At 41.4% G+C, this 27,074-nt stretch overlaps 1 protein-coding gene and 1 non-coding gene across 2 annotated transcripts; one reads left to right on the plus strand and one right to left on the minus strand.

Annotated features, from left to right (window-relative positions):
- The first annotated feature begins 12,984 nt into the window (after nucleotides 1-12,984).
- Nucleotides 12,985-13,058, plus strand: TRNAE-UUC (transfer RNA glutamic acid (anticodon UUC)). The gene has a single exon. It is a non-coding gene; the product is annotated as a tRNA-Glu (tRNA).
- A 900-nt stretch (nucleotides 13,059-13,958) lies between these two features.
- On the minus strand, nucleotides 13,959-24,887 carry LOC123188895 (phospholipase A-2-activating protein; the record flags this gene model as incomplete). Its single annotated transcript, XM_044601171.1, is given in 22 exon segments — nucleotides 13,959-14,348; nucleotides 14,456-14,521; nucleotides 14,605-14,674; nucleotides 14,837-14,913; nucleotides 15,145-15,281; nucleotides 15,472-15,549; nucleotides 16,255-16,420; nucleotides 17,111-17,197; nucleotides 17,386-17,423; nucleotides 17,551-17,589; nucleotides 17,692-17,838; nucleotides 18,072-18,131; nucleotides 18,727-18,799; nucleotides 19,390-19,478; nucleotides 19,886-19,947; nucleotides 20,167-20,356; nucleotides 21,955-22,094; nucleotides 22,390-22,450; nucleotides 22,546-22,614; nucleotides 22,893-22,996; nucleotides 23,473-23,807; nucleotides 24,835-24,887. Coding segments are annotated over 22 exon segments (2,270 nt in total), but the record flags the coding sequence as incomplete, so codon positions are not given.
- Between the last annotated feature and the right edge of the window lie 2,187 nt (nucleotides 24,888-27,074).

Here is a 27,074-nt window from a genome sequence, read left to right on the forward strand (position 1 = left end):
ACTTGCGACACCTACACCTGCTATTCATTCTGATATGTCGCATGTTATTAATGATGCCACTTCTGCTTTGCATGATACTTATGATGAAACTACTTCTATACTTGATAATACTGTGCCACTAGGTGAATTTCTTGATGAACAACTTGCTAGGGTTAGAGACAATGAAATTATTGAAATTGATAATACTGATGAAAGTGATGATGAAGATTCTCCCCCTAGATATGAATTGCCTGTTGTGCCTGAGGGTTATGTTATGGATGAAGAAACTGCTAGAGACTTTTTAGCTTGCAATGATAGATATGATCTTAAGAAATTATTAGCTAAGCTTAAAGAAAAATCTTTGAATGCTAGAATGAAATATGACCCTGCTTTTGCTACTTCACCTATCTGTATTCCGATAAGGATTATGATTTCTCTGTAGATCCTGAGATAATTACTTTGGTTGAATATGATCCTTTCTGTGGCTATGAATCTGAAACTATTGTGGCACATCTTACTAAATTAAATGATATAGCCACCCTATTCACTAATGATGAGAAAACTCGCTACTATTATATCCTTAAGTTAGTTCCGTTCTCATTAAAGGGTGATGCCAAACATGGTTTAATTCTCTTGATCCTGGTTGTGTGCGTAGTCCCCAGGATATGATTTATTACTTCTCTGCTAAATATTTCCCCGCTCATAAGAAACAAGCTGCCTTAAGGGAAATATATAACTTTGTGCAAATTGAAGAAGAGAGTCTCCCACAAGCTTGGGGGAGGCTTCTCCGATTACTTAATGCTTTGCCTGATCATCCTCTCAAGAAAAATGAAACACTTGATATCTTTTATAATGGACCAACTGATGCTTTCAGAGACCACCTAGATAGTTGTGTTGGTTGTGTTTTAGGGAAAGAACTATTGATCAAGCTGAATTGCTATTGAATAATATGTTGAGTAATGAAAATGATTGGACACTTCCTGAACCAACTCCTAAGCCAACTCCGAAGAAAAGGGGTATTCTATTTCTCAGTCCTGAAGATATGCAAGAGGCAAAGAAATCTATGAAAGAAAAAGGTATTAAAGCTGAAGATGTTAAGAATTTGCCACCTATTGAAGAAATACATGGTCTTAATAACCCGACACAGGTAGTAAAGGTAAATTCTCTCTATAGATTTGATGAAGGTGATATTCCTCGTAATAAGTCTACTAGCCAATGCATAGATGAGTTCGATAATTTTATTGTTGAGCAAGAAAATGCTTATGTTGGTAGACAATTGAAACACAATGCTTACATGATTGAACACTTGAGTGATTATATGTCTAGAGTTAAAGGTGAACTTAAACTTATTTGTAAACATGCTTCTATGGTTACCACTCAAGTAGAACAAGTGCTTAAGGCTCAGAATGATTTGCTCAGTGAATTAAATAATAAGAAAAATGATAATGTTGTTAGAGTTATGACTAGAGGGGGTAAAATGACTCAGGAACCTTTGTATCCTGAGGGCCACCCTAAGAGAATTGAGCAAGATTCTCAGAGAACTAATGTTGATGCACCTAGTTCTTCTAAGAAGAAGAAAAAGAAAAATAATAGGAATTTGCATGCTTCTAGTGAACCTGTTGTTGACACACCTGAAAATCCCAATGATATTTCTATTTCTGATGCTGAAACACAATCTGGTAATGAACATGAACCTAGTGATAATATTAATGATGATGATCATGTTGATGCTCAACCTAGTAATAACAATGATGTAGAGATGGAACCTGTTGTTGATCTTGATAACCCACAATCAAAGAATCAACGTTATGATAAGAGAGACTTTGTTGCTAGGAAGCACGGTAAATAAAGAGAACCATGGGTTCAGAAACCCATGCCTTTTCCTCCTAAACCATCCAAGAAAAAGGATGATGAGGATTTTGAGTGCTTTGTTGAAATGATTAGACCTATCTTTTTGCGTATGCGTTTGACTGATATGCTTAAAATGAATCCTTATGCTAAGTACATAAAAGATATTGTTACAAATAAAAAAAGATACCGGAAGCTGAAATTTCCACCATGCTTGCTAATTATACTTTTAAATGTCGAATACCAAAGAAACTAGGAGATCCCGGAGTACCAACTATACCATGCTCCATTAAAAGAAACTATGTTAAAACTGCTTTGTGTGATCTTGGAGCCGGTGTTAGTGTTATGCCTCTCTCTTTATATCGTAGACTTGATTTGAATAAGTTGACACCTACTGAAATATCTTTGCAAATGGCTGATAAATCAACTGCTATACATGTCGGTATTTGTGAGGATGTGCCTGTTGTGGTTGCACGTTACTATTTTAACGGACTTTGTTATTCTTGATATTCCCGAGGACGATAGTATGTCCATTATTCTTGGAAGACCCTTTTTGAATACTGCAGGGGTTGTGATTGATTGCAACAAAGGCAATGTCACTTTTCATGTTAATGGTAATGAGCATACGGTACACTTTCCGAGGAAACAACCTCAAGTCCACAATATCAATTCTATTGGAAAAACTTCAACAATTACTATTGGAGATTTTGAATTTCCTCTTCATACTGTCAAGAAGAAATATGATATTCTTATTGTTGGGGATGTGCATATTCCCGTTGAGGTAACCTAGTGTTATTCGAAAATTCTCCGGTTTCATGTTATTCGGAAAGAGTTTGTTAACAAGACTTGATCAACCTTGTTAGTGGATTCCTTTTGATGAGCATGAGATGGATGAAGTTAGAAAGCACAAGTCTCTGTACCCTCTTTTTACTTTCTATTATTTAGATTAAATAAAGAAAAAATAGTATTTTCTTTCTATTTTCTAAATTATCCTTGCAAAAGAAACCCCGAAAATAAAAGTTCTCCAAATGTCCTGAAAATTTAATATGATTTTTTCTAGAATATTTAAGAATTATTGGCACTGAGAACACACCTGGGGCCCTCACCACCTGGCCACGAGGGTCCAGGGTGCGCCCACCCCTGGGGTGCGCCCCCTGCCTCGTGGACCCCACGTGGGCCCCCTCCACTTATTCTTGCACCCACACACTTCATCTTCCTTCAGAAAAAATCATCCACCAGCTCAAACCCGAGTTCTAGCTCATCTTGCTGCCATTTTCGATCTCCTAGCTCAAAGTTTCATTCATAAAACTGATTTGGGGGATTGTTCTTCAGTATGTGACTCCTCCAATGGTCCAATTAGTTTTTGTTCTAGTGCTTTATTTATTGCAAATTTTTGCTGCTTAGGTGACCCTGTTCTTGAGCTTGCATGTCAAATTTATGTGGTCAAAAGTAGTTTTAATGCATGATATGGCCTGTAGGCACTTGTGGGAGTAGTTGCTATCAATCTTGTTGAGTTTGGTTCACTTTTATTTTGAGTCACTAAAAATTTCAAAAAAAATTCAGAGGAAATGATGAAGAGATTGTTGACGGGCTCTTTGAGCCGGAGCTCGAAGGATAAGCAAAGTGAAGAGAATAAGAAGCCCAAATATAATCTCCCTCGCACTGCGGAGGTTCGGCCGTGTGAATGGCCTTGTGATGAATTCTTGAGAGCAGCCGGGATTCATGATGACTTTTATTATTTGGATGAGAATACGGGCCTCATTGACTTCCTCCGCGACCAGTGCGAACAGTATCTCCTACTCACTAATATTTTTGTGCAAAATTTTCATTTCCATGCTAGGAGATCGCCACCTTCGGTGGATTTTTATTTATATGATGAGTTTAAGGAGATGTCACTTTATGATTTTTGTGCCGTTTGCAAGTTACCCTTTGCGGGCATCATAGAGGAACCACATCATAATGATGTGGAAGGATTTATTGATATGATTGCTGTAAGGGAAACGAGGAAAGTTTCCGATGCAAGAATTACTAGCATACATTTTCCTGTTCTACGTTACTTTGCAATATTTGCTAGTAGATGCTTGATTGGTCGTGGGAACAGTGGAAACCTTAGTGCCCCTGATATTGTTATTTTGCGCCATGCCTTGTTTCATGATGCTACTTTCAGTTTAGGCGTTATTGTTGCTAAAAGGTTAAATCTGAACCATACGAAGGGTCCCATCTTTGGAGGCATCTTTGCTTCGCGCCTTGCTACACACTTTAACATACCTATTAGGCATTATGACAAAGAAGAAAAGTTGATGCCTCCTATATTTCTAGATTATAAGAGTATGGTATCACATGATTTTATTTTTAAAGATAAGAAGATGCTTAAATATAGATTGATATTTGATAAAAATTAATGTGAGATTATTACCTTGCATGCGCCCTCTTTGTTTAACATATTTTCAGGCATGTACCTCATCTTGTCGGAGGCCGTTTATGCATACTGGAGCCTAACACCAGCTCCAGAGCCTGAGCCGGAACCACCACTTGACCCTTATCGGCAGTCTGTTTATCAGTGGAATCCGGAGGAGATCGCCAACCAATTGCACCCAGACGACGCTCCTCCGCACACCGGAGAGGGTCACTTTGATCCATGGGCATAGGCCAACTTAGGCCAAAAGCCTAAGCTTGGGGGAATACGTATTCCTCACCGACATTACATTCATGTTCACACACTCATGCCAGTTGTCGGTGCTCATACTTTTTCATTGTAATATCCATGCTAGTTTATTTTTCTTTCCAGCATTCTTCTTGTGTGTTTGAAAAACCTTAAGAAAAACCAAAAAAAATTGTTGTAGCTTTTAGCTAGTTTTTACTTTCCATGCATGTAGTAGTAATAATTAAAAGAAAACCCAAAAGGATTTATCGTTCTTCTTTTGCTTGTTGGGAGCTTTCCCGTGTAAATAGTTTTATTTCCTTTCTTTTCTTTGAGGGTCGAGAGGAGAAGACCATGATGAAAATGTTGAGTGGATCTCCATCGTCTCTACTTTTCCAAACATTTTTGCCCTTGTTTTGAACTCTAACTTGCATGATTTGAATAGAACTAACCCGGACTGACACTGTTTTCAGCAGAATTGCCATGGTGTTATTTTTGTGCAGAAATAAAAGTTCTTGGAATGACCTGAAACTTCACGGAGAATATTTTTGGAATATATAAAAAATACTGGCGAAAGAATCAAGGCCAGGGGCACACACCCTGTCCACGAGGGTGGGGGCGCGCCCCCTGCCTCGTGGCCTCCCTGGAGCTCCACCAACCTCAACTCCAACTCTATATATTCACGTTCGGGGAGAAAAAAATCAGAGAGAAGGATTCATCGTGTTTTACGATATGAAGCCACCGCCAAGCCCTAATCTCTCTCAGGAGGGCTGATCTGGAGTCCGTTCGGGGCTCCGGAGAGGGGAATCCGGCGTCGTCATCATCATCAACCTTCCTCCATCACCAATTTCATGATGCTCGCCGCCGTGCGTGAGTAATTCCATCATAGGCTTGCTGGACGGTGATGGGTTGGATGAGATTTATCATGTAATCGAGTTAGTTTTGTTAGGGTTTGATCCCTAGTATCCGTTATGTTCTGAGATTGATGTTGCTATGACTTTGCTATGCTTAATGCTTGTCACTAGGGCCCGAGTGCCATGATTTCAGATCTGAACCTATTATGTTTCCATGAATATATGTGAGTTCTTGATCCCATCTTGCAAGTCAATAGTCACCTATTATGTGTTATGATCCGTTAACCCCGAAGTGACAATAATCGGGATACTTACCGGTGATCATCCTAGTTTGAGGAGTTCATGTATTCACTAAGTGTTAATGCTTTGGTCCGGTACGCTATTAAAAGGATGCCTTAATATCCCTTAGTTTCCAATAGGACCCCACTGCCACGGGAGGGTAGGACAAAAAGATGTCATGAAAGTTCTTTTCCATTAGCATGTATGACTATATTCGGAATACATGCCTACATTACATTGATGAATTGGAGCTAGTTCTGTGTCACCCTATGTTATAATGTTGCATGAGGAATCGCATCCGACATAATTATCCATCACTGATCCATTGCCTATGAGCTTTTCACATATTGATCTTTGCTTAGTTACTTTTCCGTTGCCACTGTTACAATCACTACAAAACTGTTGCTGTTACTTTCGCCACCGTTACCGTTACTTCCATATTACTTTGCTACTAAATACCTTGCTGCAGATATTAAGTCTTTAAGGTGTGGTTGAATTGACAACTCAATTGTTAATACTTGAGAATATTCTTTGGCTCCCCTTGTGTCGAATCAATAAATTTGGGTTGAATACTCTACCCTCGAAAACTATTATGATCCCCTATACTTGTGGGTTATCAAGCTGCAACTTCGCGTACTTCATTTGTGTTCAACGACCAGACAAAGGTGTCACAGAACCCCGCCTTCATTAATAAAGTTTTCCTCTTATATTCGCAATATCTAGATTGCAATCTCCGTTTCTTACTTGTTCTTCGTTTGCTTGCAGGAAACAGACCCTCATGGTCAGGTTGATCATGCTCCGGTGTGGTCAATAACCCCTCGGAAGTTGGTTTAGCGATTGCTAAGGCATGATGTCTCGCACGTTCATAGTCGGATCGTCAAGGTCGACTCCCATAGAAAATGATAGCCACCATCTCATCGAAACATCGGGACACCTTCGCCTCTATCAAGTGGTATCAGATTTCCAGGTTGCTCGGTGAGATTTTACAATCTTTCGTAGTTTAGATTGAGTTTGTTCTTCATACCTACAGTCCACGAAAAAGCCAAAAAAAATTAGGGTTAGTTCATCATATCTGAACCAGTCTGAGCCTTTGCATAGTCTTTTCAGTATTTTGCTTTGTTGAATTTGTGGTTGCATCGTCGTGTCTAGTTGCTGGTCTTAGAGTCTAGTCTTTTAGAGTTTCGAGTTCTAGTCATAAGTTGTCACGCCGCCGCCGCGCCATCATCATCGCCCCTGCCATTTACCACCACCGCTTATCCGCCACCGATCCGTCTCCATATACCATCACCAATCCGTATCCATGTACCACCACCGCTGTCATATCTTACCATCATATATCCACCACGAATCCGAGTTCTTTTCATATTAGGTTTGTTTTTCAGATCCATCTAATTTTCGATTCGTGTTTCCTTGCCTGAGTAGGTTTCGGAAAAAAGCGGCCATTTTTAAGCCAACATTTCGGTGACCGAAAATATTTTTTCCCTATCCTATTTTTAGGCTTTTCTGAGTCTTTTGAGACACTCGTCATCAGAGTGATTTTTTGTCGCACTTTTTAGTCGTTGTTGCCCTGATTTCCAAAAAGAAATTGTCAAAAAAAATCGTGTCCATCCTGTCATTTTGACCTGGGAAGAGTTTTGAGACACTCGCCATTATAGTGATTTTTCGCAAAAAAAGAGGCGCAAAAAAAAGAGCGCAAAAAAAGAGAGCGAAAAATATATTCCAGAGTGTGCTTTTCCCTTGTTCACGTGCAGCGCCATGATTTTGTTAGTGTTCTAGGCTCGCGTCTCTAGCACGGTCTAGCCTAGGACCAGCACAGTAACGCCGTTGAGCGTTTATTCAGCTTTGCATCTCTGAATTGATTACTGCTTATCTTTTTGCTACCATATTATAATCCTTCCTAGATCCACATAAATCTACGTCGTGCGTTTGACTCTCCCTGGTAATCGCTCTATCCAAGCTTGGAGAGTTCTGACTACATCAGTTGCCGATCACCACCTACTGTTGGGTAAGAACTGGTAAGAATTTGAGATTTGCTTGATGGATTTGTGACACCCACCACCACCATTCTCTAGTAGTCTATAGGATCATATTCTTGTGTGTTTCTATTGCTGCTAACCATGGCAGGATCACAAGTCGATGAGACTGACTAGGAGAACATGGTGAATAAGGAGTTGCATGATAAATTTCAGCAAATGATGACTGAACAGGTGCAAGATGTGCTGAACAATTTTGAAGAGGCCATGGATAAGATAACTGGCTTTGAGAAGACGTTCAAAACAAAGCTCGATAACAAATTTAATGAACTGCTTGCGCATACCTCCACGTCACGAAACATCCCTCTACCCAGCGAGTTGTGTCCCTCTTGAGCCTGGCCAAACTGTTGGTGTTGCTGTTGATACTTCTGTGGATCCTGCTGCTGATGCAGAGGAGGATGATTATGCAGGAGTTCGCTGACGTCTTTACACAAGACGTGCCACCGGGATTACCACCTAATCGTGGGACTGAACATCAGATTGACTTAATTCCTGGTGCTTCGCTGCCTAACCGTGCGCCATACTGTACCAATCCAGAGGATACGAAGGAGATTATGCGTCAAGTACAGGAGCTGCTCGACAAAGGTTATATACGCGAATCTCTTAGTCCTTGTGTTGTTCCTATTATACTAGTGCCAAAAAGGGATGGTACGTCGCGTATGTGTGTTGATTGTAGAGGTATTAATAATATTTCTATTGATCTATTCATTATCGTCATCCTATTCCTGGGTTAGATGATATGCTTGATAAATTGAGTGTCTCTGCAATATTCTCCAAAGTTGATTTCGTAGTGGATACCATCAAATTCGTATGAAATTGGGAGATGAATGGAAAACAACATTTAAAACTAAGTTTGGATTATATGAGTGGTTAGTCATGCCTTTTGGGTTAATTAATGCACCTAGTACTTTCATGAGATTAATGAACGAAGTTTTACGTGCGTTCATTGGACGATTTGTGGTAGTCTATTTTGATGATATACTGATTTATAGCAGATCTTTGGAGGAACATTTGGAATATTTACGTGCTGTTTTTTATTGCTCTACGTGATGCACGTTTATTTGGTAACCTTGGGAAGTGCACCTTCTGCATCGACCGAGTATCTTTTCTTGGCTATGTTGTTACTCCACAGGGAATTGAAGTTGATAAAGCCAAAATTGAAGCTATTGAGAGTTGGCCGCAGCCCAAAATGGTCACACAAGTGAGGAGTTTTCTTGGCCTTGCTGTATTCTATAGGCGTTTTATGAGAGATTTCAGCACCATTATGGTACCTCTCAATGAGCTTACAAAGAAGGATGTACCTTTTGTTTGGGGTACCGCACAGGAAGAAGCCTTCACTGTATTGAAAGATAAGTTGACACATGCTCCTTTACTCCAACTTCCTGATTTTAATAAGACTTTTGAGCTTGAATGCGATGCTAGTGGAATTGGATTAGGAAGTGTGTTAGTACAATATGGCAAACCTGTTGCATATTTTTCTGAAAAATTGAGTGAGCCTAGTCTGAATTATTCTACTTATGATAAATAATTATATGCTCTTATTCGGACTTTAGAGACATTGCAACATTATTTATGGCCCAAAATATTTGTTATACATTCTGATCATGAATCCTTGAAACGTATTAAAAGTCAAGCTAAACTGAATTGTAGACATGCTAAATGGGTTGAATTCATTGAGACTTTCTCTTATGTCATTAAACACAAGAAGGGTAAAGAAAATGTTATTGCTAATGCATTGTCTCGTCGCTATACTATGCTTTCACAACTTGACTTCAAAAATTTGGTTTGGAGACCATCAAAGATCAATATGTGCATGATGCTGATTTTAAAGATGTAATGCAGAATTGTAAAGAAGGAATAACATGGAACAAGTTCATCGTTAATGATGGATTTGTATTCCATGCTAATAAGCTATGCATTCCAGCTAGCTTCGTTCATCTTTTGTTGTTGCAGGAGGCGCATGAAGGAGGATTAATGGGACACTTTGGCATGAAGAAGACGGAGGACGTACTGGCTACACATTTCTTTTGGCCAAAGATGAGATGGGATGTTGAGCGTTTTGTTGCTCGCTGCATTACATGTCAAAAAGCTAAGTCACGACTCAATCCTTATGGTTTATATATGCCTTTGCCTGTACCTAGTGTTCCTTGGGAGGATATATATATATATAGATTTTGTTTTAGGTTTACCTCGAACAAAGAAGGGAAGGGATAGCATATTTGTTGTCGTGGATAGATTCTAAAAAATAACACACTTTATACCATGTCATAAAAGCGATGATGCTGTTAATGTTGCTGATTTGTTCTTTCGTGAAATTATTTGCTTGCATGGTGTGCCAAGTACTATTGTTTCAGATCGTGATACTAAATTTTTTAGCCACTTTTGGAGATATTTATGGGCTAAGTTGGGGACTAAACTGCTTTTTAGTACTACTTGTCACCCCCAAACTGATGGACAAACTGAAGTAGTCAATAGAACATTGTCTACTATGCTTAGGGTTGTTTTGAAGAATAATAAGAAAATGTGGGAAGAATGCTTGCCTCATATTGAATTTGCTTATAATCGTTCATTGTATTCTACTACTAAGATGTGCCGTTTTGAAATTGTGTATGGTTTCCTATCTCGTGCAACTATTGATTTGTTGCCTTTTCCATCTTCGGAGAAGGTTAATTTTGATGCTAAAAACGTGTTGAATTGATTTTAAAAATGCATGAGTTAACTAAGGAAAACATTAAGCGTATGAATGCTAAATATAAACTTGTTGGAGATAAGGGTGGAAAACATGTTGTGTTTGCACCTGGAGATCTTGTTTGGTTACATTTGCGTAAGGATAGATTTCCTAATTTGCGCAAATCAAAGCTAATGCCACGTGCTGATGGTCCTTTTAAGGTGTTAGAGAAAATAAATGATAATGCATATAAACTTGAGTTGCCTGCAGATTTTGGGGTTAGTCCCACTTTTAACATTGTAGATTTGAAGCCTTATTTGGGTGAGGAAGATGAGCTTCCGTCGAGGACAACTTCATTTCAAGAAGGGGAGGATGATGAGGACATCAATACCATTGTTACACCCACAGTCCCTGCTACTATACATACTGGACCAATTACTAGAGCTCGCGCGCGTCAATTGAATTACCAGGTACTTCCGTTTCTTGGTAACGATTCTAATGTTCATGAGAATATGATGCTGCCTAAATTGGATACGTTTGTTTTGCTTACAAATGAAGGGTCTAGCTTGGACAAGACAAATGAACCTTGAAGAAAGTTCAAGCATGGAGATGATGGCATGCGTAAGGGGAACAAGAACGGAGTTCCAAGTGATGATTTCAGGACTTTGAAGCCACCATAATGAGTGCATGAAGCCTTGGACGAAATATACAAGATGCCACTTCATAAATTTCGTCCAGAGGCTATTCTAGGTGCTGCGTCACCTTATTTTTGGGCCAGGCCCATGTAATTTTGAAATACTTGATTATAGGCTGCTTTTAGAGTCTGTATGTGTGGGGAAACAAGAGTTAGGGTTGGTTTCGAACCCCTCCTCCAAGGGCCATGAAATTCCCCCCTCTTCCTCCATATATACAGCCCTTAGGGCGTCGTTTAGACTTTGGGTTTATTTAGATTAAAAGTTCGCCATAGCTGCAACATCACGTACTTCGTTTGTGTTCAACGACCAGACAAAGGCGTCACAGAACCCCATCTTCATTAATAAAGTTTTCCTCTCATATTCGCAATATCCAAATTGCAATCTCAGTTTCTTGCTTGTTCTTCGTTTGCTTGTAGAAAATAGACCCTCGTGGTCAGGTTGATCATGCTCCGGCATGGTCAATAACCCCTCGAAAGTTGGTTTAGCGATTGCTAAGGCGTGACATCTCGCATGTTCGTAGTCGAATCGTCAAGGTCGACTCCCACAAAAAACGATAGCCACCATCTCATCGAAACATCAGGACACCTTCGCCTTTATCAGGGGCCCGATTGGACAATAACAGAAGCTTCAGTATGTTGCAACGCCAACGCCATACCTTGCATGATAGCATGCAACTCTGCCTCAAGAGGGTCGTTGCAATTAAAAATATATCGATATACGGCTAAGGTAACCCCACCGTCGTGTCGTCTCAAGATCATGTCGGCAGCCGCCGTGTCGTCCACTCCTAAAGATCCGTCCACAGACAGGGCAACACGATTCACTGTAGGCGACGACCACGAGAAAGTTTTTGTTGCTTTCTTTCTTTCTATTTCCGGACTCACTTCCACCATGGGCATCTTCCCCTTCATAAGCTCCTCTGTATTGTACCTCAAGTTCAAGTGATAACATATAGCTTTGAAGATAATCAGCAGATACTTGAGTTGATGGGACATCTTTCCCATGTTTACTGTCCGTTCTCAAAGATCAAATCCTCCAAACTAGCATAATGATGCATTCCCGCTCATATTGTCCACAGCTAGCGAGTAGGTCTAGTAGCTATTCATTCCATGTATAAATAAGCGCAAAATTATTAGGTAATTGTCACCTTTCTCTCATACGTTCCCACAAGTCTCTTGCATGTTCACATGCGATTGAGGGATGATAGCTTGATTCTTCCTCTTTGCCACAAAGTGGGCATGTAGATCTTTTTGAAATATGCATGTACTTCTTGCAAACATTGGTAGCTAATGCTCGGTGTTACCTGTACATAAACCTGTGCATTCGGTCTGTAAAGTTTGTTCGGTCCAACCATTTCGATCTTCCTATTTGATGGCTGAATTTACTTCCTTCTTTTCATTTTCTCTCTATTTAGTCTTCAATCAATACAGATCGGTCTTCGCCTTGACCAAACGAACAAATTCCACAATAAATGCAGTGTCATTCATTGATTCTAAACATGACTAAGGGGGCAATTGTGGAAGACACTTATGTTGAGACTTGCAACTTTATGAGACTCCCAGTGTTATGAGTTGGGTGAAGGGCAAAGGAGATGGAGTCTAGGACTCCGGGTACACGAGATCGATAGGACTAGACGGTTGTAGGCATGAGTGTGTGGGACTCGGAGGTGTATGGCAGTTGCGGAGTAATTCAGTTTTTTTGGTTTATTGGGTCAGCTGTGGAAGATGACCGATCTGACCAAACTTAATTGGGTCTTTGATTTTTGACGACCGATCTCAATTCGGTCTTCTACAACTCCCATCATGTCAATAAGGTTTCATTTTTGGTCTCGGTCTTAATGCCGGAGAAATGATGAACTACAGCGGACAAGTGTGTGTGGGAAGAATGGCAACCATCAAGCAAAAAAACAAATCTCTGGATATGACCCAAAGGAGTTAGCGGGGCTGATTCTATACAAATAGTATAGATATCTCGTGAAACTTGTCACTAGTCCATTGTCGTCCAGCCCGGTTAGGATACCTGGCTTTCACCCAGGCGACCCGGGTTCAAATCCCGGCAATGGAGTCTATTGATTTTTTGGTCCCTTTATTACACCGCTGACGTGTATAGATGGCGAATTACGTACAGCCAGCAAGCAACTTTGTCTCTTTTTTTTTGGCAGGAAATAGAGCGTATCTTTTCCTCTGAAAAAGTGTTACCATCTCGTAATACCCCATCCGTTTCTAAATATAAGTCTTTGAAGAGATTCCACTATGAATCACATACACTTGTATCTATGCGTTTTAAAATATAGATTCATTCATTTTACTCCCTTTATTACACCGCTGACATGTATAGATGGCGAATTACGTACAGCCAGCAAGCAACTTTGTCTCTTTTTTTTGGCAGGAAATAGAGCGTATCTTTTCCTCTGAAAAAGTGTTACCATCTCATAATACCTCATCCGTTTCTAAATATAAGTCTTTGAAGAGATTCCACTATGAATTACATACGCTTGTATCTATGCGTTTTAAAATATAGATTCATTCATTTTACTCCGTATGTAGTCCATAGTGAAATCTCTACAAATACTTATATTTAGAAATGGAGGGTACTATCTTTCACACTGGCTGGATGATGCAGCCAACAAACGGATCTCCCTAAGAGCAACTCTATTTTTATTACGAAGAATTTTAAGCGGAAATTAAGATGAGTCAAACGTCGTGCACGACCAGCTCTATTTTGTCCATCGTGTTAAGACTGATTATGCTGGCATTACCGTCCAGCAATTTCCCGTGCATCCTTTTAACCAGTGGTTTTAGCGCACAAGCAGCATAGGGATCGATCACTTGGCTTCTAGCGTCTCCGACTCTGTCCTGCCTTTTGCTTTTGGAGTATTTAGATAAGATATGATTCGATGTTATGTTTCACGTTCGTTGAGAAATATGCCGGGTTTCTTTTTCATGTGGTAGAGTGCTTATTATGTAAAAGTGCACTCAGTCGCCTGCGTGCGCATAAATAGTAAACTTTGTGATCAGAGCGAAGGATTCGCACGATACCTGATTACAAGGTGCAGCAAACTCTCCTGCACTCACGCAAAAGTTATGCTACTACCTGCGCGGATGTGGGCTGCTACCACTACTTAACTGCATCGCTGCGCCCAGCCCAGCGCAGCTCAGTAGTGACTCCCATGACAATGGCACTGCGTTCCTCGTTTTCTCTCAAATGTATTTGCGACACTCTTTCTCATCTTGTTAGCAGCTCGATATCAGCTCCGACTTCGGCGATCTTCAAGTCCATGGAAGCTTTTGCGCTGCTTGCGACGCTCTTCACGTCGAGGTCAAGGGCGATGGACTTGACCAGGCCGTTCAACATCTAAAGGTTAAACAGGTCAAGGGAAGCACGTGCAAAGGTGATACCTCGCTCAAAACTCTGCCATGATAAATATGTTATTTTGCGTAATGAAATGTCGAAAAGGATACAAGAGAGCCGATTGCAACAAGGGCCCTGTATTTCGAATCGGCATCTTGGGCATCGTCTTCAGCAATCTGTGGATCCAGATAAGAAATGTAAACACAGGTGGCTGCAGGGAGTAGAGTGATTTACAGAGGTCAGAGATATGGGAACTCACTTCAAGGGCCGCAGAAAGAATTTGTGCCTGACTTTGTTCATCCTTCGATTCAATTGAAAGAACAGAATAGCTGCAGAAAAATATATATATTAGTCAAAAAAAGAGACAAGATCAATCAATGCAGGGACATCAGCGGCATTGCCAGGTGTGCCTGCTAAGTATATTCCAGCATCATGACCAACAAAATTGTAATGCATGGCTAGGTACAAGTATAACACAACTCAAAACTTACTTCAGTAAAAGTGTTGCATATGCCAAGTGAGCGTTCTTGCTAAAAGACGGCTTGCAGCTCGAGAAAGAATCAATAATCTGAAATTATAGCAAACAAAAGTCACTACTTTGGCGCACCAAAATTTACTTGCCACCCCCAAAAAATTATTCAAAATCTAATTTCGTTTTATGAACTAAAAGAGGCCCAGAAATTGACCAATAGATGTTGTAGTAATAATTATTGAATGATAAAACCAACAGCTACTTTCGAGTCAAAATTATATAAATAGGCTGAAATAAAAAATAAGTGTATGTAGTTTGAAAACTAACCTCAGCACAATGGGTTTTCAACCATTGGTGTAAGCATGGGTTGTCAAATAAGTTAGTAACTGCTTTGAGGATTGTAAGCACATTCGGTGAGTGCACAGGTATTGCTACAGCCTTACGGAAAGTTTCCCTGAGTACATCTGATTGATAACATGAGTAAAGAATCTTAGTTCAGTACCAATAAACAAAACAAGGCTGACCATTTTGCTAAGAAATATTACCAGCTATTCTTAAAATGAACATAATAACCAAAAATACTGAGTCAAAAAAAAAACTCAGACAAGAAAGACTGATGCGCTAAAGCATTAACAGGCACAAGCATAAACTCACCGTTTCCACTTTCAATGGTCTTAAGAAGTAAAGTAGCCCCGTCAGGATGCAACACAAACATCCTCAGAAAATCAATAACTGTAAGGTAGAGAGATGGGCAATTATTTCAGATGAACCAAAAATCATCTCCATCAAAAACATAATGCAGCTTCGAATATCCAAACATAATACACTAGTTGTTAAACCCAAGCAACTGTCCCACTAATATTAGATAAGAATGTTTTACTGCGAAAAGCATCTGGAACAGAATCCACGTGTAAAAGATAGCTCCATAGGAGAAAACAAGCTCCGGCATTCTTAACAGTTTGTCACCTTCGGTGAGAACATTGGGAAACCAAAATATATCTTGGTCGGTTGAATTTTATCTGATTTCTTTGACCAATACCAAGGCTTTATAACGAAATTGTCCTCATCCGTGGATGTATCAATTATATTTCTCTCTTTTAACGCTGAGAAGCTGACATTTTTCCAAATAACAACTTTAGCTCTACAATCAAACTTTTGGCAGGAAAAAAGAGCATGCCACAATTAATTGAAACTATCAACTACAACAATGTAATTATTACATTATAATAGCTGACGGTAATTCAATAAGACTAAGAGTCTATGAAAGAAGGGATGTACTCAGTCAATAATCTCCTTATGTTTTAGTTCTTGTTTCAACTGACATCGGAATTCAAGAGTCTAGTCTAATCACCAGGTGAAAACAGAGAGCTTGGAGTCAACCATTATGTTGATAACAGTGTTAATGCGGTCCCAAAGTTTTTTAGAGAAGGGATGTACCTGGAAACATCATCTGTGAAGGCCAAGACTTCAATATTTTTAGCAACAACACGATGTCAGCATCTGCAAGCTTGCTTGTGTGATAAAATGATGTATTTTTCAATACTTTCACTATAGCAGCTAATCTTGAAAAGTCTGCCTCGGACAAGGATAGATGTTTTTGTTCCTGAATAGACAAAGTCAATTATTAAGCCTAGGTAAGACATTAATGGTCCCTATTAACAGAGTGAATCCCCTGAAAGTATGAAATAATATAGAAATTAAAATCCCTCATAAAGTTTGGACATGATTGTATTCTAAGAATCCCATGTGGAGATACCAGACTGAACTAAGCTGTGGTTAAGCCCACATAACTCCATAATTATTTTAGCTTTGTGCTAGATGAACTAGTACTCAAATGACAGCGATATGGTTATTGTCGTCTAAAGATTTTTCAATCACATCCCATAGAAAGCCAAAACACAAGAAATTCGCAGTTTTGCTAGCAAGGTCAAGTTATCCAATTCATACTTCAGCATAGCATAGTATCATAATTACACACCCATCATGGACATGGACATCCAACACATGTCTCTGCACTTCAAATAGCTGGAACAAACTTTGTTCAACTATGCTGAGAACCTGAGGTGGTTTAGTAGCATGTCTTTTCCACACTACTACTTGCCTGAGAAAGTTATATTCCTTATGCCAGGGACAAAATTATCAGCACAAGCTTGCAGCTTATAAGAAACAAAAGGGCCAACAAGAAGGTGAGAGATGTGGGAGTTCATGGACCTAAAGCACCTTGATAGTTCTAAAATAAATCTTTAAGGATGTAAATAAAGTTGTGAGATACTGAAATAAGCTTCAAAATTACCGAGTCAGATGCAAGTGTTGCACTGAATTCTGTAATTTTCTTAAGGATTCCCTCAAACTGAGCCGTCTCAAATAGTAACATTCCGTTCTGCAAACAAAGGGAAGTTTTTTTTTTTTTTTTGAGTGAGAATTGCAATAGATCATAACTCAAATCTGATGGCAGCTTGTTTCTAGTGTGTGTACAAGAACAAAGTACAGGTAGTTGAGTTTAAATGTTTTAGTTTCAGTCAAGTACTCGTATTAGATTATCATCAGTTAATAGCAATCCATTCGTACCTTCGGTATGTGCTTGAAAGTTTGTTTTGGGGCACTGCCTGCAATTATGTATGGAACATTATGGCAGGACTCTCAAAAGATGCTAGAGATATTTACATTTTATGCGAGGAAAAAGGAAGAAAAACCTATTGTAACAAATTGAACACTGTGTGCATGAATACATACCATTTGAAGAAGACGGTTGCCCGGGTACATATGCATTACCTGATACATAATTAATAAAGTCAAGCATCAACAGACCAAAACTGGCAATATATTAATATTTTATAAATGACTGCTGAAAGATATAAAATCTAACACGCTTACCCCCAGTATAGGGATCGCGGAAAGATGGATCTGGAACAAAATTGTTCTGCCCAGAATTTTGCAGTATGAATTCTACAACTTGCTGGCGATATGTCAAAGGAAGATTTTCTTTCAGGAGCCATTTGTCTGCAACTGCGTATGGATCATCTGCACAAAACAATTCATAGGTAAGACGGTGGTACTTAAAATAGCAAAGTGGTAGACTCTCAAGCATCAAATCAAAGTGCAGTACATGCAAGCGGAGAAAAAACTTCACGTTAGATGACTATTTAAATGATGATTTTTCTAAACATAACTATGTGGGTCACAATATTGCTTTTTTACTCTGGAAACAATAGCAGAGAAACAACTTCTAAATGCAAGACAAATGTGTGATATACCTGATCGATTGTAGGGCAGTTTCCGAATGGGTTCTCCATCTCCAATGTCAACATTAAAAACTGCACAAATATATAAAAAATAATACTATAAAGAAACAGAAAAGATTAGGAAAAGGCCAGCACTCAACCGACTGATTTTCTGTCTGTCCCTGTGGGAGCTCAGCCAGGGATTTGCAACATAGCCCATGTTGCAGTTCCAATACGGGCCATGTTGCAAAGGACAGGGGCAGAGCGACGTGCGTGATGCGTGGGAGATCAGCCTCGGATTGCAACATGGCCCATGTTGAAAGGACGGGGGCAGCGCGAGGAGCATGACGCATGCCTGTGTGCGAGCTCAGCCTGAGATTTGCAACATGGCCCATGTTGCAAAGGACAGGGGCGAGACCATGTTGCGCTGCAAACATTTTTTTCATGAACCGCAAAAAAAACTGTTCGGCGGAGTGCAACATGGCTCTGTTGCAAAGCCCCAAACACAACACGGGCCATGTTGTGGACAGACTGGGGCGCCCGGCTGACGCAGGAAGAGATCGAACGGCTGTCTCACACGCTAGCCAACGGCTACCAAGGCGGTTAATGCAATTCGATTATTGCTCTGCTGACGCGTAGCGTCGCCTAAAAGTTTAACGGTGAAACACATCAAAATAAAATAACTTACCGAAGTCATAGTGAGCACCATCATAAACCTGACCTTGTGCAGCATCCCCAGGTCCATCCACCACCTCACCAATCTAGCAATTTGGTTTATGACAAGATAAGTCACCGACGCTTATTTAGTTATTTTGGGACGGAGGGAGTATACAACAAAGCAACAATGCCACTGCAAGGTCAAGCGTGGTAAAAGCATATCGAGTGCTAAATTAGGTTCCATTTAATGTGTAATAAATGTGTCATCAACCCTATCATATTTGAAGATTGTATGTGTGAATTTGGACCGTTACTGCAGGCATTGAGTGCCTCACGGATACCTCAAATTGCATAAAAACTTGCATTTAAGTTACATTACTCAAGCAGCATATCAAGAGGGCAGGCCTGGCGCAGTGGTGAAGTCCTCCCCACTTGTGCCAAGAGGTCCTGGGTTCGAACCAGCCTCTCTGCATTGCACTTTGCAGGGGTAAGACTAGGTTCCTATAATCCCTCCCCAGACCCCACCTTGTGTGGGAGCTTCTATGCACTGGGTCTGTCCTTTACTCAAGCAGCATATCAAGCAGCTAAAGATAGCAACAGACCAAATATGTAAACATTGCTCAGCTTTGCAAATTCTTTGATGTAGCAACTTAATATAATACTATGGAAAGGTCTAATGCACAAAGGTACTTACTTTGTCCCATTTTAGCTCTTTTGAATTCCATGAATAAGCAACACCGTTATCGCCCTCTCTAACAATTAGAGTTTGCCCATCAGTGTTTCCTGCTTGAGCAAAAGAAAAGTTACAAACATGGCATTACTATGCAAAAATAACACGCGCGGTGATGACTAGATATTGTCAATTACTTTACATACACCACAAGTCCACGACACTAAAGAATTTATAGAAAAATTGTTTTTATATTGTGATCTCCTTAATCCCTTATGCGCTGAAATATGATGAAGGCAAGGTTTATTGCAAATTGGAAAGATATGAATATTTTCAAAAGCTCGAGATTATTTCAGTGTGCAAGTACACCTTCAATCCGATTTTAATTTTGAACTCCATAATATGCTGACATTATGTTTCATGAAAACACACCCAGCCTCATTCACTACAAATAGTTGGAGCATCATGGAAATATGAACACAATACCCCTGTAACGTATCAGAAAAATGAGATATATGACCTTGAACTTGCAGTGCCTCAACTCCTGGTAGATCCATCAACTTCAGTCCACCAACAGTCTTTCTGTAGGAAAAAAAGGCATAAAGATCATTTGGTCAAATTAGTAGTCGACGTATGATTAACCCCATGGTTCCGACTATTATTATTTTTGGACAACAAGTCTTGCCTAAAAATTAAAATGTTAGCATAACAATTACATGATAGAGTAATCCGACAACAAAACTGATCCTTTAAGCAGAAGATGTCAAAACTTCAGAATGTGAAAAAAAAACAGGAACCAACCTGCTTAGTGTGTACTGAGAAATAATATCGGTATATGTTGCAAGCTCCTCATCACTGCAGAACCTATTATTGTCGGTTGTCCATATCCTCACAACTCCGTCAGAACATGCAGTAACAACATCTCCATTATCCAAAAATTTAGCATCCCATATACATCCTGGGTGTTCAATGCTCTGAACACAGATTCCATCTGCATTATATTACTTGACAGTCATATAACCAGGTACATGGAGAAAAATCTGGATTCTGCTATGTACTAACAACTAAAACAAAAAAACTGCACTATAATGCACCTCCAATATAAATTTCGTTTCTACAATAGTTCATATTATGAATCCAAACATACTATCCCAAAAAACAAGACAGATATATCCTAGCTGCATCCATGAAACACACAACTCAAATCGGCCCAAGAAACTGGTTTACATCATCATAGGTACAGGTGAAAGAAGACCGTGTGTGGGTATCGGGATTCTTATTTTCAATGTGGAAGAAAAGAAGACCGGAACTGCTCATGGACTAGCCAAAGGAGGAATCAAGACAAGAATACAGATGCTTAACGACAATTAGCAGATCCCTCTTTACTTATTGTCACAATTTCCATTATCGTGCTAAATACAAACTACCTTTCCCATATGCCACTGCCCAATATGTTTGAGGTCGAAGTATTTACAATATTTTGCCTATAATAATGGAATCCCATGCAATATTTTGCCTCTAACAGAATCCCACTTAAGAGGAAGTACTATCATAGACTGGGACTATTTTTGTTTGGAGAAAATATTAGACTGAGGCATATAGGGGGACAAACCAGCTGACGAGTGGATAGTAACCCCAATGGAACGGTCAGGGTTTAAAGAGTTGTTCAGAACACATGGTACAAGTACGGATGGGAATAAAAAATTAGAAAGGTGAAAAATAAACCCAAACCAAGAAAAGAAAAATATAATGTTAAATCAGCTCGGGGTCCATACATCAGTTGCCATGCATAGAAAACCGAATTAATATCAGTCAGTTCGGTTTTAGGTTCAGTTTAACTAAACGGACTGAAAGAATCTGCTCGTCCTATGGCCCCATTTCCCAGGGCCATGCTACCGTCCTTATCTACTTTAGCAAAAAGCAAGTCCATCAAAATCTCAACTAAAGCCCAGCAAGATCTCCACCAAGTCAGCTAGGTGCCTAGGCCCATCTCTTGCTCTCGCGTACCAATGCAATCACGACGGTCAACGGGCCACAGGGAAACAAAGTTACGAACACTTCGCCCAATACTAGCCGCCACAGCACCAGCCGACATTCATGCAATCCATCCCAACGACCAACAGCACTGCACTCGGCAGCCCCATCAGTGGACTAGCACTCCTGTCAGTCTGTCACCGTCAACGAGACGATTCAAAGGATTCAAAGAGGAGCAGTGCCATGCAACAATGACGGTAGCAAAGTGCAATCATGTATGCTCTGCATTGCTGATTCAACAACAAGATTTTGGATTTCAATCATGACCTGTTGATAAAATCCGAGTATTTGACAGCATGCACACCCTGTTCTGCTATTGAATTACAGTTCCGTTTAAACCGAAAAGCAAACCGAGGTTTGGGTGAACCCAATTTCCGGTTCATAGTAATTTCCAGGCTAACTCAGTTGTCAATTTTAGAAAACCAAATACCGGGGAAAAAAGAGGAAGAACCGAATGCCCACACCTAGATTAAAATATAAATAAATTATATCCTATATAAAAAAAGTGCCACTGCATTTTAACAACAATTCTCCAAAGCAGACAAAATAAATCACCTTTCCATATCTTGACAGAGCGATCTTCACTGCCACTAGCAATTAGACCAGATGAATGCGCATCCACAGAATATACAAGAGAGGTATGGCCAATCATCTCCAACAGGGGTTGGCCAGTTAATGCCCATAACTTTATAGTTCTGCGAGCAGACAAAATATCATATGTTATCGTGTAAACAGAGTAGCTGTAAACTGAAAGAATACATTTGATGCACAAAAATGTAAGAAGACAATGAAAATGATGAAAAGCCAAATAGATGAGCAGTTCCTTTCAGCAAACCGTTGGCAGGATATTAGTACAAATATCCAAGATTAAACGAGAAATTATGATATCTTCATGTACAATTATATAGAAAGAATAATAGCAGCCTGTACTGATCCATCCTTTCATTTAAAAGCAAGTGGAACTAGTCAGGTGATATTTTAATCACTCACCCATCATGTGATGCAGAAAGTATACCCATCCCTGGCATCTGTGCTAAACATCGAACAGTGTCTGCAATGGAACAACATTTGTCAACTGATCAAGTATGTGTGGATGATCACAAAAATGCCAAAAGCACTAGTGCACATCAGGAGTTAACAAATAACCTGCATGCCCAGAGAATGTATGTAGACAAGTCCTTCCTTTCCAAAGTTTAATGGTGGAATCACTTGAACCTATACAAAAGGGGAAATATGTGAAGTATTAATCAACCATTTGACAAATTTAGTTATAGATATTCATGGGCAGTCACAATTGCTCTCAAATATTTCATAATTCATAAACCAGGATGCCATATGATGTTGAAGCCAATGACACCGGTTCAGTTATGGAAACGCTAGAAAACAGTGAAAATAATAAATCGCACTAGCAGTACAAGGTACCAGCGCACCAATGTAGATTAATAATAAAAATCTAGTAAAAATGGAAAATGAAGACATATCGGAAGCTCTACCCGTAAATAGTTCTCCCGAGGGCAGCTTTAGAACAGTTTGCACTGCAACTTTATGAGCCTCCCAAACTTCTACAGCATTGCCATCTCTCCACCTTCTTAAAGTACTGTGCATAATACAAGCGTCAGGGTACAGCAAGAAACCATTAGCTACAACGGGGAAACTTCATAAATTATTAGCCCATTATGTCATTTGACAAAAAAAATACAGCATAAAGTATAATTCATAAACGCGCATGCCCAAAAATACTGAATACACCACAGCCTAAACACAAGTAACATTGGAAACCTTTTCTATCAGGGAAGTGTAGAAAGAAACAGAAGTACGATGTGTGAATTTGTACAAATAGAAGAAATATAATTTATTACTCCCTCCGTAAACTAATATAAGAACGTTTAGAATACTAAAGTAGTGATCTAAATGCTCTTATATTAGTTTACAGAAGGAGTACATTACATTCATGTTACACCACTACATCTCCCTCAGGATGAAATCAGCACAAACAAGCAATCAAGAAGAAGTATGGTGAAGCCATACAAGCAAGTTCTGCACAGGAATTACACTGGTTGGGAAAAAACATACCAATCCATCGATGAAGATATAATGTCACCGTTGTCGTCGATAGCAAGACCAGTCACCTGTGAGGTGTGACCCCTCATTGTTCCAACAACTTCTCCTGTATGCAAATTCCATAGCAATACTAGCGTATCCATGCCACCAGAAACAATCGCTCCTTCCGGAAAGCGATCAGAAGGTGGGGCCCAAACCATCGGGCCAACAAAACTGGAATGTCCTACAAGTGTTTTTGAGAGGACATATTCGCGCTTCTTTTCCGGGTCCTGCATCCAGAATCTCACCGTTTTATCTCTTGACGATGTTGCGACCCCCACATCACCACAGATACAGATCCCACGAACCTATTAAAAAAGAGCAAGGACAAGTTAGCCAAGAACCAAATGTGTAGCAAATGTAGAAATTATGAAAGAGTTTGATGACAAGGATCTGACTTTATTGGTTGAATACATACCAATGCCCAAAGTCTCGAACTACTTAGTGATGCAGATATGCGTTCCACGTATGCAAAATAAACTTTGCCTAAGCTCTTAACAGTTTGAGCAAAATAATCGTTTAATACACAGGGATCACCTTTATCTCCAAATTTGGTTGATCATCATATACGCACTTTTTTATTTTCAATACTAACATGCTCCCCTTTTACTATCCTTTGAACATACACATGGGTTTGCATAAAGGGGTGTTTTGTATTATGTTTGGTATTTACATGCTAAATGCAAGTTATGATTGGAACCATACATCCATCGTTAGAAAAACAGAACGTGGCATTCTGGATGAGCATTGATTCCTGAAATAAGCACGACAATTTGTTGAATTTTTGGTGGAACATAACACAGGAACTAACCATCTGATTACACACGTGAAAAGAACTCCAGCAAAACCAAGTAACCAATGATTCCTAGATCCACAAATTCACTACAAATATCGTATCAAAAGCAAGTCAAAGTGCAATGACTAACCGCCGGCTATTTTTACACTACATATTCACCCCCTAAACCCTGTATATCGACTGTTATACAAACCGAAAGTAAAGTCACAAGAGCATGCGCAGGGAAGAACTAAATTCGGACGGGCAATTGAAATCTAAAACTTGTGGGGAGGTGTTGAACCGGAGGAGGGGGCAAGCTGAACCCGCGGGAGGGCAACCAAGCTAGCTAGGTCGAATTACGCAAACCCGCGCCGCCCTTCCAGCGAACGCGTCTAACTAGCAGATCGAGACGGCCCGCGCCCGCCGCAAAACCTCCGTCTAGGGTTCGTCCGGGCCGGCCAGGTGGGATCGAATCGCGTACATACTTGCAGGGGAAGCAAAGCGGAGAGCTGAGGCGACGGACGCGGGGCGAATAGTGCAGGGGAGAGGGAGAGGCTTACATCATCCTCGTGGCCGTGGAGCTGCGCGCTGAGGTGGTACTCGGCCATGGGCGGCGCCGGACGACGTACGGCGGCGAGAGAGAAAGATTGGCGGAGGAGGGAGACGGCGAGTCGAGACTGACACGATGCCAACTGCGAGCAAAGTTTCGTGGGATGTTGTGTCTCGGTCCTATATCGTGTTGTTGCGATTTCATGGAGGCTGGGCCGTGCCAGGTTGAGGTGGGCTCTCTTTATGGGCTGAGAGCATCTACGACCAATTCGGCGGACGAGCCTGGGCAGGTCCGGACACGTCCGCTTTGGACCCTTAGAGCAACTCCAACGAGGGACCCAAACAGACGCACGCTTCATCCGCTTTTCATCCGTTTGGATCGGCCAGGCGGACGTGCACGTCCGCATTCTCGAATGGGTCGACTTGACTGTCCAACGAGAGGCGAATTCAAATGTGCCGGCATGGAAAAAACAGCTCGTAGATGTCGGATTTCGGGTTCCGGCAAAATCCTCAAGCTTCGAACTTTGGGGTGCACACGAAGATATTTCCCTTCCCCTACGTGGCGTCAAATGTCGGATTTTGGGTTCCGGCAAAACCCTCAAAGTTCGAACTCTGGGGTGCGCACGAAGATCTCTCCCTCCCCCTATTTCGCGCGCTCACCACGATCTCAAGGCTCAGCTCGTCGAACCCGAAGAACAAGGGACACAAGAGTTTACACTGGTTCAGGCCACCGATGTGGTGTAATACCCTACTTCAGTGTGGTGTGATGGATTGCCTTGTAGGCCGAGGATGAACAAGTACCAGGGAAGAACAGCCTCCTGAGGGGAGGTGTTCTTGAGTTTGGTGAGCTGGTGCGTATGAGGGTGGAATGGATCCGATCCCCTTCCTATGATGATGGCTAGTCCTATTTATAGAGGCCCTGGTCCTCTTCTCAAATATTAGGCGAGAAGGGATCCCATAACGGCCAATTTGAAGGGGGACAGCTAGTACAAGCTATCTTGACAAAAGGTGGTCTTCGCCTGCCAAAGGCTCTGGTGGTGACGCCGTCGTGGGCTCCGCGATGACCTCCGTCCTGTCGTCTTGCTGGTCTTGGTCTTGTTGCGCCGATATAAAAACCTTTGCCTGATGTCTCGGGACTCCTCGCTTGTGCCTGCTCCTTTAGCACCAAAGAGGCAACTGGTGCTATGCACCCGCTGGCGCCCGCCTGGTACCCGCCTGACCTTGGTCGTCATGGCTCACGTCACGGGAACCTCATGAGGTGCCCCTTACCTTGATCTCTCCGCTCCTCGCGAGCCAGCCTAATGAGGCTGCCCCTGAGGAGGTCTTGTGTCGTCCGTCTCGCGAGGCTTGACCCTTCGCGAGGATCTTGAGTGTTTGCTAGTGAAGATGGGTCGTACCAGGCCGCTCGAGGAGCCACGCCGTGGGCCGCAGGCAGGCAAGTCTGGAGACCCCCATTCCCAGGACGCCGACAGTAGCCCCCGGGCCCAAGGCGCGCTCGGACTTGGCTTCGAGGCGAAGCCAAGGGGCAAGTGCGGAGCACCGCGGGCCCCAATAGCCTGCGGCCTTGATTGACGCGTGGTGAATGACGGGACGTGGGCGTCTCCGCTTCCCCACGCTGCCTCGGCAACTGCCCGACTGACAAAAGGCTGGCGCGGGCTGCGCTGCCTTCATTGCTCCCCTTCGTCTTGCTTCAGATCTCCTTTCTTACTCCTCGCTCCCAAGGACTCCAGATCCGCCCAAATCTTCCTCCGAATCCGCCACCAATGGCGCCCAACAAAGCTCGGGCCGTCGCTCCACCATCCTGGTACGAGCCTGCGTTGAGCGCGCCAAGCGTTTCGGAGAAGAACCTTGCCACCATGCTCCTGATGACGACGGCGGGTGATGAGAAGAGGAAAACCGCGCTTCGGGCTGGCTCCGCCGAGCCGGAGCCCTCGGGTAGCACCTTCTATCACTTCTTCATGAGCAGCGTTGTTGCGGGGTTGGTTCCCCCCTTCTTCAACTTCTTCTACTTTGTCCTCAACCACTACAAGCTTCGCGTCCTCCACCTTCATCTCAACTCCATCCTCCTTATGTCGATCTTCGCCTTCTATTGCGAGGCGTACGTTGGGATGATGTCGTCCGTGGCACTGCTGCGCCACTTCTTCTATCTTCGGACCAAGGACGGCCCCTGCTTGGGGTGTGCCAACTTTGTCGCAGCCAATAAGACCAACGCGATCTCGAAGGCCGGGAAGAAGGCCGAGAACTTCAGGAG

The sequence above is a fragment of the Triticum aestivum genome, chromosome 2A, assembly GCF_018294505.1.
Source record: "Triticum aestivum cultivar Chinese Spring chromosome 2A, IWGSC CS RefSeq v2.1, whole genome shotgun sequence".
Taxonomy (NCBI): domain Eukaryota; kingdom Viridiplantae; phylum Streptophyta; class Magnoliopsida; order Poales; family Poaceae; genus Triticum; species Triticum aestivum.